This window comes from Cervus elaphus, chromosome 33 (genome assembly GCF_910594005.1).
Source record: "Cervus elaphus chromosome 33, mCerEla1.1, whole genome shotgun sequence".
In the NCBI taxonomy this organism is placed as follows: Eukaryota; Metazoa; Chordata; class Mammalia; order Artiodactyla; family Cervidae; genus Cervus; species Cervus elaphus.
Genome location: NC_057847.1, coordinates 11556570 through 11570020, shown reverse-complemented (window position 1 = coordinate 11570020; position 13451 = coordinate 11556570). Strand labels below are relative to the sequence as shown.

The window sequence follows — 13451 nt, the reverse complement described above, 5'->3', positions numbered from 1 at the left end:
TTCTCTGAATGTTGAGTTTTAAGTCAACTTTTTCACTCTCCTGTTTTACTTTCATCAAGAGGCTTTTTAGTTCTTCTTCACTTTTGGTCATAAAGGTGGTATCATATGCATATCTGAGGTTATTGATATTTCTCCCGGCAATCTTGATTCTAGCTTGTGCTTCCTCCTACCCAGTCTCATGATGTACTCAGCACATAAATTAAATAAGCAGGGTGACAATATACAGCCTTGACATACTCCTTTTCCTATTTGGAACCAGTCTGTTGTTCCATGTCCAGTTCTAACTGTTGCTTCCTGACCTGCATACAGGTTTCTCAAGAGGCAGGTCAGGTGGTCTGGTACTCCCATCTCTTTCAGAATTTTCCACAGTTTATTGTGATCTAAGTGAGTGAAAATTAATTGAATATAGCCCATTCAGTGTGCATTGTTGTTGTTCAGTCACTCAGTCGTGTCTGACTCTTTGAGACCGCATGAACTGCAGCATGCCAGGCTTCCCTGTCCTTCACCGTCTCCCAGAGCTTGCTCAAACTCATGTTCATTGAGTTGGTGATGCTATCCAACCATCTGGTCCTCTGAGCATTACAATATGCAATTTAAAGCCTAGCCAAAAGCAGTCAAGTCCCAGAGAACTTATTTATTTTTCTTTTTTTTACAGTATGTGATTTAATTATTGAAAAAACTTACCTGCTGCCCTTGTAAACCTTGAGGACCCCTTGGGCCAACAGGACCCTTAAAAACAAATGAGAAGAAAAGTTGCATAGTGTTCATGACAATTAATTCACAACTCTCAAAAATGTTGAATTCACTTTAGAATATGGAAAAATGAATCTCTGACAGTGAAAAGTGATGACACTGTCCTTCTGTATTCACCTGGAATACAGCTAAATTCAAAAAGGTTAAAGTTTGGATAATGTTTAGGATCATCTCATGACACATTCAGAGTCATGAAAAGAAATAAAAATGCCTGTGCACACCCAACGTCTTGGGATGAAAACTCTTGCATACTTAAGGGGTGGTTTAACTGAAGCAGAATAACCAACAAAGAAAAATCTTGGCAAGCATAAAGTTGTTATCAAACCATCTATTTAATTCTTCAGCTTCACAGCAAATAACTCATAATTTAAATGATTACATTGAATTAAATGCTTATGAAACTATCAACAATAGCAACTGGACTATTTTAAATGTAAGTTTTAAATGATCTGGGGCACTGAGTTTTGTTGCTTATTTCTTTCTTTCATGACATACATCTAAAGTTCCACGCAGACTTCCCCCATTTATTATGAAATGCTTACAATGTGACAGAACAAAGGTAAGAGAAGGAAAATGCTATTTTAAAAGTTTTTAGTAAATGTCTATGTAATTTTTTTTTTAATGTCACACTTTAAAAAGTGAAAGCAATTAAATCAAAATCTAGTTTGTTCTTATGGTGAAAACAAATTTTTGTTTTGGATTGATCAGATTTTTAGCTAGCAAGAAAATAAGAGCTTCATTTAAAAAAAGAAACACACCTGTAACTTGAACTTCAAATGGTTAAAAACATGTATTTCAGAAAAATACCCCCAGTTAATCATTGAATGAGACCATACTGCTGCTGACTTAGAATGTGTATAATTAAACAATGTTTAAGTGACTTAAAATATATACCAACAATGTTTAAATTACTCACTGGCCTTAAGGATGGGTGTGTGTCCACAAACATTCCATTTTGTCTGACTATTTGTAGTCCCATGGACTGTAGCCCACCAGGCTCCTCTCTTCATGGGGTTCTCCAGGCAAGAATACTGGAGTGGGTTACCATGCTCTCCTCCAGGGAATCTTCCCCACCCAAGAATTGACCCGGGGTCTCTAATGTCTCCTGAATTAGCAGGCAGGTTCTTCTTCTTTTTTTTTTTTCCATTTATTTTTATTAGTTGGAGGCTAATTACTTTACAATATTGTAGTGGATTTTGTCATACATTGACATGAATCAGCCATGGATTTACATGTATTCCCCATCCCGATCCCCCCTCCCACCTCCTTCTCTACCCGATCCCTCTGGGTCTTCCCCCTGCACCAGGCCCGAGCACTTGTCTCATGCATCCAGCCTGGGCTGGTGATCTGTTTCACCCTAGATAATGTACATGTTTCTATGCTGTTCTCTCGAAAGATCCCACAGCAGGCAGGTTCTTTACCACTAGCACTGCCTGGGAAGCCCAAAGGATAGGCAGAAGGGGTGTTTATCTATGCGACCTGACTTTACATTGTCTGAAATGTCATTAATCTGGAAGGCCTTTGAATTATGTCATGAGCAAAAAAGTATGGAAGAGTTGCTTTGCAAAGAGTTAATTCATTTAATGAAATTACATTGTTCCAAATTCCCAGGTTAAAGTAGAGAAAATGGGAATCTTCCTGGCTGTTGAAGAAATGCAAAACAGAATGCTAATGGCCCAGTGAGTAAATTTTAGAGTTGTCGGCATAAGGCAACCAAAGAGTATTCAGATAAGTAAGGAAATAATATAAGGAAATAATAAATTTTGCCAAATAACTTTCCACCAATACCATAAAACAGACTTTGCTTTGTTTTTTTTGTTAGTTTGTTTTAGTTTTTAGAAAGTACAGATTTTGTTGAAGTGGTGGTTATAAGTTAGGTGAAAAATACAGAAAGTCCTTTATTAACGAAGACAAATACTTTGTACAGTTACAAATGGAACACCGCTGGGCTTTCAAATATTACACAGCAGAGTTTGATAAGTAAATAGAATGAATGGATGGATATATTTTAAGAAGACACATATTACTTTTTAACTAGCTAACTCAAAGCTCTCTGCATAATCGTTTTTCCAAAGTACTTTGATTATCAGTAAAATCTACACTTACCACAGATCCAGGCATCAGGCCTACTTGACTCCCAAGTCCAGACTTCTCATCTAACCCAGCCATCTGAGCTGAAAACGGCTGTTAAAGCAATGTGTTGACATTATTTCCACAGTAAAAGATATATATCAACATACTTTTTAAACTGAGCACTGTACATTCTCTGGGATTCTTAAAGAATGACTCTTTTGAGAATCATTGTAAACTTTTGACTTTAAAGCAAGGAAAAAGATTCAAGTTGCTTTCATTGTATGTGTTTTTGAGTGAACAATCTTCCTCACTATGTTGCTTCAAAATAACTACTGCAGTGGGCCAAATGCTTGATACTTGATAAAAGTATCTGATAAGCATTTAGCCAGTCTAATCGATTTTAGGTTTAAGTCTCTTTATTTGCTTTCTTCCCATTGTTAGAGCATGCCAAACATCTGAACAAAACCAAAAAGTGCCTTTAAAACATTTGTCCTAAAGATTTTTCCATTATACCAGACTGCTTTACTTAGATGGTATTCTTCTTTCTTTGTTAGTGGCCAGTAAATTTTAACTGTATTTATATAAGTTGATTAAAATTTTATGATCTTTTTAATGAATCCTGGAATATTCCAAAATCGGTAACAGTTTTACCTTCTCTCCTTCACATCTAAAAATCTCTAGTAACTCAATTGACTAAAACTGTCCATTTTCCTTCCAGGAGCTCTATCAATTTAAAGATTCTAATTGGAAAAGAAGGTGCGTATTTTTAAAAAATCAATTGGCAATTCCTTCTACAATGAGTTGAAAAGCAAATGTAAAAATTGTTGTAAAACAAAAATCACATTTCAAGGTTCCATTCATTCCCTTGCTGTACTATGCAATTTGCTCATAAATCTACTCAAAAGTCTGCCACTAAGAATTCAAAGAGGCAGGCATATAAAGACATTTCGTTTTATTTCTGATAGGAACTTAACATTCAGAGACGTAACCAGAACGCATTTTTAACGTCTACACAATGGCCCTTTCGCAAGCATCATCCCGGGTGTGTCATCTTTCCTCGGTGGGAGGACATGACACAGATTTTTTTCAGCATTCTGAGCCAAGAGAACAAAAAAGGAGAAAGACTTATTTCTCTTTCCAATTCACGGTGGGAACAATATTAGTGGTCCTTTAGAATCAACAGAAAGAACAAAATCCCAGTGCCCAGAACTGACATTAGGAGATATAAGCCATTTGAAGCAGCATCTTTGAAAAGTGATACTTTGAGTTTTCCAACAATTCCCTGTGGAGTTCCTAGTTTTATTGTTACTCACAGCAGCATTATGTTCATTTAGCTGCTCTTACAGCTAAGGACCAATATGAGAACTAACACAATTTAAGATCCTAATAATATACCCAAAACTTAATATATTATCTAAAGAAGACATTAAGCAATGTATACCACTCACCCTGCTCATGCCATCAGGTCCTGGGTGAGACGGATGCCCAGGAGGTCCTGGGGCACCTGGCTGACCAGGAACACCTGGTTCTCCATCAATTCCCTGAGGACCACGAGGCCCCTGGAAAAATAAGCCAGAAGAAACTAGAATCCATTGCCAAATATGTACTAAGGAGAAAACAAAAACCACAAACTTTTTGATGGAGATGAAGTGTTCATTATTTTTTAAAAAAGAGCAATCTAGCCACCCCCAGTAATTTCATCAGCTACACCAAAACTGCAGATTTCAGCACTGGTCACAGCTTCTGCCATCAGGAGAGGACACATTCTGGGTAAGAATTTTACTCTTGATATGTTAGATTCCCAGTAATCAGCTCTTTTGAAATAATTATAAGAGAGTGCTCAGTTTGTCAATATTCTAGAATAAGTTTCCTTACTTGTTTGAGTTTTGCTGTTCAAGGGTATTTAGTCAACAATTTCTAAACTCACTTGTCTTAAATTAACTGTGTATGTTCCTGCTTAACTTTTCCCCACTTAAAAAAAGAACTTTATGGATCTTTGAACAGTGTTTGTGGTTTTCCTCAGCTAATTTTTAATGTTTTACATAGTTCCTGGCTCAGAGTAGACAGCATATGATTACTACATTTTCACATTTCAGTTTCTTTAGTACTTGAAGTCTGATATACTTTATTTTCCCTACTACTCCCAAAAGTAGACCAGCCCCATGAGAAGAAGAGGGAAAGGCACGGGGACTCAGCCAAGTCTAGTTCTCAGGGAAGTGAGCAATGAGTTAGAGCTGCCAAATTCCACCCTCCTCCTAACCCACATTCTGAAGGCAGCTTGGGGAACAGCCACGTCCCCAGTTCTGGAAATGCTCCATCTCCTAACCTCACCATTCCCACAAGTCTTGTTAAGGATTTGCTAGCTTTTTAACCCTGGAAATGCATAATAGGACCAAAGAAAGGAAAGGAAGAATCAAAGAACTCAAAACTCAATATGATTTTACTAATTAGAAGCAGGGATCTATATATACATAGATCTCTCTCTCTGTCTCTCTCTCTGTCTCTCTCTCTGTCTCTCTCTCTCTCTCTCTATATATATATATATATATATGATGAGTTAAACTGTAAAGAAGGTTTACCATGCCTACACCTGAGACTATCTATCAGGGCACAATAAGCAAACATGAGCTGATACAGTGGAGGGAGGAAGCATAGGACACACAGAGTGGGGAGGAGAGGTGGCTTGCAGATGATGGTTTGGGGGAGGGTGGCTTAACAGCTATTCAGAAATGTAATTAATATATTCTTATATATTAAAACACTCCTGTTTGACATGTTTACTTCTTGGAGTAGTGGAATAATTAAACAAATTTATCTATTCAAACAGAAGTAGATAACAGCCTGAAAAAAACTCACATTTTGAAAACTGGTTTCTCAGACACTAACTACTCACTCTACTGTTTTTTCATTGTATTACATAATGGAGGCTAATTTTTCATTGCTGCCTAAGACTTCCAGATCATACAAGTGTGATACCATGATCTGGAAATGTATGCTGTCAATGGTGGCATATAAAACATAGTAGTCTGACCTACTCAGACCACTGTGTGTGGAAAATTTAATGTGTTTTTAAAATGTGAAATTGCTAATTAATAATCAGGTATCATTAATACAAAAAAAAAAATGAGCTAAAACATTCTCTCTGCTCCCAAAGAGATTTCCAAAGCAAAATCAAAAACTACATTTAGTGTCACTGGGAGTAGAGAGAGGTTTGGGTAATATTAATCCTCAAAAATTGGGTCCTTTCCCCTGCCCTCTGTGATTAAAAATCCTGTTTCAAAGTCTGCTCTGAAGACAGCCCACTTTTTCACTGACTTCATGATGCATTCTATGCCTCCATGGTATCTCCTATAAATAGCCTACATGATTTACTTTTATACAAATTGAGGTTAAAATTAATAAAAACCTGTGAAAATCATCCAAAACTAAGTGAACATAATAAGCAAGACTATAAGTGAAAATAAGGAAAAAAGCATATAATATGTGATATTTTACTGATAAATATTTAAAACAAAAACTATAACTTCAGAATACATTAAAATATATATTTTCATATTTCCAGGTGTGACGAATCACAAAAGTTTTGTATCAAGGTAAGCATTCTCTCTATAATCATTCTTTCCCCTCCCCCAGAATACTTCACTATCTCAGGAGGCAACTCACAGTAAAAAGTACTTGTAGATTGTCACTAGGTGGCAACGTTTAAACATTCACAAAGAGGAATAATAATGCCCCCAAATCAAAAAGAACTTTATTCACTGATAGTAATATCACCCGCATTATGAAGTGTGAGAATTAGTAATAACTGGTATATTCTCCATTTTACAGATGAGGAAAGAGACCTGTAGAGGTTAAGTGACCAGCGCGATTAGAACTCAGCCCACCATTGATTGTTGTCCATCTCCTGACAGGTTGCTAGTTTGTCTCTATGAAGTTCCCAGGACAGTACACTTCAAACAAAGGATATGTGTGAGCGAGGACCAGGGTGATCACTGGCTAGTAAGGAGGGCTTTGTGAGAGGATCTCTATATCAGAAGTTCCCAATCTTGAGCACTTTGCTCCCCTCCCCACTGCCAGGGAACATTTGGCAGCACCAAGAGATGTTTGTATTCGTTACAGTGGTATGGGGGGGAAGCAGGTGTTCCTACTGGCATCTGAGTCGACACCAAGAACGCTGCCAAATTATCCTACAAAACACAGGGAATTATCTGTCCCCAAACATCAGTGGTGTTAAGAGTGAGAAACTGCTCTATTTTATGAGCTTTCTGTAACATGCGACGGTAACAAAGGGGAGAACAGTGGTATACGTGACTACACCACCAGCTTATTTCGTGGCATCCACAGCGTCTGTTCAGGTAAGGCTCTTAGGACCAGCCAGTCTTAGCACCTGAGGGAAAACATTCTACCTGCAGGTATTTGTGACATCATGCCAGCATCTTGGAGAAAGTTGTGGTGGGAGTACTTATACCAGAGAAATCAGCAAAAGCTATAGGCATATTTTTAAAAATAAATCAGTTATTATACACGTGGCCATCACACCACTGCTTGCTAGGATTAAGAGAGGAACAGATTTTCCACTTGGGTATCTACCAGCACTGCCTTGCTCAATTCCAAATAAATAATTACTTCTCACTCTTTTTAACACACACACACACACACACACACACACACACTTCCCATTGATTGTCTCAGACTAAACCAAGATAGGAAATGGAGCTTAGAACATACTAAGTCGAGAAGAGAAGAGAAAGGAAAGAGAGACTAAGAGGAGTGGGGAGTAGATTCATTGAATCCTAACAAGAAATTCTGTAATTCCAAACATGAGTTTCACAGCAGCTTCCACCTACACTTAGGACTCAGTTTTATCAATTATTCGGGCACAAGTACATTGAGGCACAATGTTTTCTGCATGAACACCCACCCTCCACCCAACTGAAGTCATGTTCCACCTGTCTCTGTCATCCCAGGCTTCTGGACAGACATCCGAATGTCTACCAACGGGGTTTCAGCTACCAATGCCAGGGAGGCAGCATGGCAGAACACCAATGAAGAATGGGCCATGAGGTCATCAGAAACCAGCTCTACTGCCCACCTACATGGCTATGACCTTCTTCCTTGGGACCACTGTCGTTTACCTGCATGCCTGCAAATACTTCCCATAACTTCAGTTGCAGTTTGGAAACAGTATTGGCATCATCCCCTTCTTGGTGAAATGAGTAGAAGCGAAAAACAGTATCAAAGATGAAACCAGTGGCTAGGGTTCCTAATAACATGATCTAGAATATGTTTTTTTCCTTACTTATATATTTAAGGTGGTTTGTTGCCTCCTTGCTCATCCATTTTTCCCATTTAGATATGGATAAGTACATATTTGGAAGGTTAAAAACCCATAGAAAGTTACAGCTTAGTAGATACCATTAGACAGAAAATTAAACAGTTTGAATTTTTCAGATTGAAACATAGGATAATGATAGATTCATCTGAATCTATTTTTGACACACAAATTCATCGAAGTATTTGGTATTAATATATAAAAGACAAATTTTGAGGGTGAGATATAAAAAAGAAAAATAATTGCTATAATAGGACTTCTTAACAAGAGAAAACATTTAGCATGTATTATATAATAATCTCATGGCTTATCTCAAGAACATAGAGTTGATTATTTAAATTTAAAGGTATTCCCTATGGTAATGAATTTATTGATATTTAAAATTACTCCTTTGATAGCTCTGCAGCAGCTGCCCAATGAAAAAGGCAGCATTACTCAGGAAATCAGTTCATTACAGAACCACTTGAAAGAAAATTTTGCCCTCTAATAATTTCTTTTTCCTTTATCCAATTTGGTTATTCCTAGAGCAACCACAGATCACATAACTTGGGTGTTTTCTCTCAAGGATGCATTGTTGACTCATAAGTTACAACTTCTGAAAACAATATGAGGTATTCACTATGTTTCCTTAGATTCTACTTTAATTTGACCTCATAAAGGACACATGGATATCATCTGTGTTATCTGAGATCATAGGTAATTAGTAGCATGTAGTGTTTTCCTCTGAATCAGGATCAATGCACAATCGTTTCATGACCTGAATTCTATGTCGTGTTTAATAGACGTGAGAAAGGAAAACTGCCACTGGCTCTTTGCTGCACCCAACGGAACTCGCCGTAGATGGGCTTGCTCGTTAAAATTCATGAAGAGGGGGCTCCACCATCAACGTACAGGTTTTCCTTTTGGGCCCCTCTCTCCTCTCGGTCCTTGTGATCCTGGTGGTCCCTGAAACAGAAAATGATGGTTATGTCTGTAAAACATGTATACTTCAGATAATTTTGCTTTAAAGGTTACTGATATAAGAAAATTGGAAGACAGAAATACAATCTATTTTAAAATTTTCACTGAAGACAACAGAAAATAAATCCATGTATGTATAAAAGTTCTGTGTATACAGGAAGGCTGTTTATTTTCACACTGAAGCTTAAAGACTTGTGAAGAAGTAAGTATAACAATGTGGTACCCAATGAGTTGTATATATTAGTCTGAACAATAATTGTAAATTTGCAAGGATGATTTTTTTTTTTGCTCTCTTGTCTTAGACACAAAAACTTACAATTCAAATTTTGAGAACTACATTATTGTCCAAACTCCAAATTTTCAATTTTTTTGAGGAAAGGTACGAATTCATGTTGGTACACAATATCCCAAACTATTCATCACTATTCAAGATGCTGACAAAAGCAATGGCAAAACAAGCTTACTCTGCTACTACCTTGTATGCTTTCAAGTATCCAATATCATTTTTTAACTTTGCCTCACCTCCATTATAAATTTAAAACCCACCAAGAATTTTCCAAATGGTAACTTCAACTGCAGTTATTTTTCCATTAAAATAACAAATGATTATTATATTTCAAAACTGGCATTTTGTGCTTATATCTTAAATTAACTTTTTTCCCCAGAAAATGGCAGTTGCCAGGAGAATTTTATTTCTCTTCAAAAGAGTTTCAACTGAGTTATAAAAATTTGATTGTACATTTACTCAATCCAAAACATAATGTTCTTTAAAAGCAAGTGCTTCAGAACAACTACAGCAGGTCTGTTGAAGTGTATCAGTATTTCACTTACATTGATCTACTGTGCTTTAAAATTTATGTGTGTGTGTGTGTGTGTGTGTGTGTGTTATACATCTGGCTACCTGTGAATGCTACCACTAATCCAAACCTGAAATCAGTAGTCTTTTATGCTAAACCAGAAATATGCCATTCTGATGTATATCTTCTCAAATTCTACTGTAATATTTACTCTTATATCAATATAATACATATTAATATACTGTTATATAACGTAATGGTAAATATTACAATAGAATATATCAGAAATATATCAATAATATCAAATTCTATCAATTTAATTTTAATAACAGATGGAATTAACAGTTTATTTCATGAAACAGATAAAAGTAGTCTACCCTTAATCATTGTCAGCAAGACTAATTTGCCCTAATTTCAACGAGTACAGTTAACCTAAATAGGGTTCATCAATTTCATTCACTGCTGCAAAGAAATGTTTAAACTTTAAATTGTTTCAAAACAAAATGTTTCAAGAAACCAAGCACATCATTGTTTTATAATCTGTTGTCTTGTCGTGTACATAATATCCATAAAGATTCAGTATCTCAAAGAACTTAAGGAATACCACGAATACTGAGAAACTACTTACTGCAGGTCCTGGACGTCCTCGTATGCCTGTCACCTAAACAATAAATGAGACAATGTGCAGAGATAAAGTTTCAAAAGAGTTTTAGAAAACTCAATAGTCGGATAAGAAGAACAACAAAAGGCCCAGTTGTTATTTTAGAACAAATGGATGTTAACAGTTGGTGCCCATTTCCTCCCCGACTTTCTTATAAGGCTAAGACATCAATTTAAATTCTAATACAAGGAGGCAATACTGTAATAGTGATTAAGAGCCAATGCTGGATCCAGGAAACCTGCATTCAAATCCTAACCCCAACCCTTACCAATTGTATGACCTTGAACTAATTAATTATCCTCTCTGTACTTAAGATTCCTTTTCTGTAAAATGGTGATAATGATTATGAAATTAACTCCCTCTCAGAGTTGTTGTGAAGACAAACAAATAAATATTTAGGAAGTGCTTAATACAATACCTTAGGCATTGTGCTTTTAAATGAACACAAACAATATGAATGGTTTCACTTTTTAGGTAATCTTTGTTAAAAACAAGTCAATTTAAAAGCAAAGCAAAAATGCAAATATTGTCAAATAAATCAACACGCTCTACTTTTGTCTTAACAAAATGATAATTCCTTTAAAACCAAGGAGAATAGTGAAGAACTTTCATCCTATATAATGATATACTTTACAATCATCTCCAAGTCTAAATAACTCTTAAGAACTCTATACACTATGGACTTTACATCATGATAATGACATAACATCGGAGAAGGCAATGGCACCCACTCCAGTACTCTTGCCTGGAAAATCCCATGGACAGAGGAGCCTGGTAGGCTGCAGTCCATGGGATCGTGAAGAGTCGGACACGACTGAGTGACTTCACTTTCACTTTTTACTTTTATGCATTGGAGAAGGAAATGGCAACCCACTCCAGTGTTCTTGCCTGGAGAATCCCAGGGATGGGGTCGCAGAGTCGGACATGACTGAAGTGACTTAGCAGTAGCAGTAGCAATGACATAACATATTTCCAGAAGTGTGGCACATTAAATCATACCTCTCCATTTGGATGATATAGCCAAATATACTATAAAAATATACATCTTAATTATCACTTTATATTCACATACAATATATTTAATTTTGTAAAATTTTGATTTACACTTTTAGTCATGGGACAATAAATAAATAAAAGTCAGGAAAAATAAACACGAAATATCATATTAAATTAAGAATTGATCTATTTTATTTTGCTTGTTTTATACTAAAAGTTTGGTTATAAAATAATTAAATTCCCTATTTTTGAAAGTATGTGTATAAGCAATAATATACAATGATGCTATAACTAAGTTTATCAAAGGTACATGAAAACATATACACATGTATACTTACAACAGGTACTAATCCTGGTTCTCCCTTTTGTCCCTACGAAGAAAAAAAAAATTCAATTAGCAAAATATAGTGGCTTGTTGAGCATTAACATGTTATATCAAAATATTCCATGTAAACAATGGAAATTTGTAAGAAAGGTAAAAAATAAAATGAGAAAAAGGTTAACAATCAGTTTTAGAATATTGTCAGACCTTATTCATGAAAAAAACACTACTTCTTTCAAAAACATGAAAATAGAATTAATCCACTGTGTGAAATGCGTAGTTTCCATTCCGTTTTTACGGCAATCAGACCCAAAGAGATGATTAGAGATGTCTGTGATGGGACTTCCCTGGTGGTACAGTGGACGGGAGTCCACCTGTCAATGCAGGGGACACAGGTTTGATCCCTGGTCCAGAAGGATCCACATGCCACGGAGCAACCAAGCTCGTGCACACAACTACTGAGCCCATGCTCTAGAGCCCGTGAGCGGCGACTACCGAGCCCAGGTGCTGGCAACTACTGAGAATGAGCACCCAGAGCCCACGCTTAACAACAAGTGTGCTTTAAGGAATAAGAAATATAATTAAACACAAAGACATGCTTGTGATAAAAAAAAAAAATGTAAAGTCAAAGCACCATAGGAAAAACTACCCAAAGACTGAAAACACAAAGGGAAATCCAGAATATGTATATATTTGAACTCTCACACTCATATTACATGTCATTTAGTTTTTATTAACTTATCAGATGCCAATCCTAAAACACCTGCCATCTTTTTTTTTTTTTTAACTCATGGAAGACTATGAGAAATAACAAGAGATATCTGATCATCTTTTAAAGAAAAAAAGGAAAGAAAATAAAAGATATAATGATATTAGGTAATTCTCAATATCTAAGGAAAACCTAGAAAAATTATTATTTGAACAGGAAAATAAAAAATAACACAAGAAACTATCATAACTCAAAGTGAATAAAGCATAATTTGCTCTTATCTTTATCTTAACACCATCTTTGCATCTATATCTTAACACCACAGATATAGATGGAATTTCTTTTGATTCTTAGAACTTTAGATTATCAAAAATTGTATTCTTATAGCATGATGTCAAGTATGTTGTTTAAATAACATTGGTTGAATTGTATCTTTATATATCTCTACTGTGAACTCCCCCAGATGGTAAAGAATCTGCCTGCAGTGTGGGAGACCCAGGTTCAATCCCTGGATTGGGAAGATCTCCTGGAGTAGGAAATGGCATCCCACTCCAGTATTCTTGTCTGGAGAATTCCATGGACAGAGGAGCCTGGCAGGCCACAGTCCATGTGGTCACAAAGAGTTGGACATGACTGAGCGACTAAGCACACACATACATAAGAATAATTCCTTTTTGGAACAAGTCTAAAAATACAAGTAAAAAGGGAAGAGAAATTACTTCAGCCAAAATTAGAAAAATGAGCCTTCCACTGTTCCACAATACTTGATATGGGATTAAATGTTCTATAATTAAGTTTTGATAACAAATATATCTAATGATTCTATGTATTTCTTATTTTGGAAATAA

At 36.0% G+C, this 13451-nt stretch overlaps 1 protein-coding gene across 2 annotated transcripts in view; it reads right to left on the bottom strand.

Annotated features, from left to right (window-relative positions):
- Nucleotides 1–13451, bottom strand: part of COL5A2 (collagen type V alpha 2 chain) — a 153742-nt gene that overhangs the window by 56510 nt on the left and 83781 nt on the right. For both annotated transcript variants that reach the window (XM_043894287.1, XM_043894286.1), the window contains exons 4-9: nt 11911–11943; nt 10544–10576; nt 9050–9103; nt 4275–4385; nt 2860–2937; nt 685–729 (exon numbers count right to left, since the gene is read on the bottom strand). In XM_043894287.1, coding sequence (XP_043750222.1) covers nt 685–729; nt 2860–2937; nt 4275–4385; nt 9050–9103; nt 10544–10576; nt 11911–11943 — 354 coding nt within the window. The remainder of the gene's footprint in view (nt 1–684; nt 730–2859; nt 2938–4274; nt 4386–9049; nt 9104–10543; nt 10577–11910; nt 11944–13451) is intronic.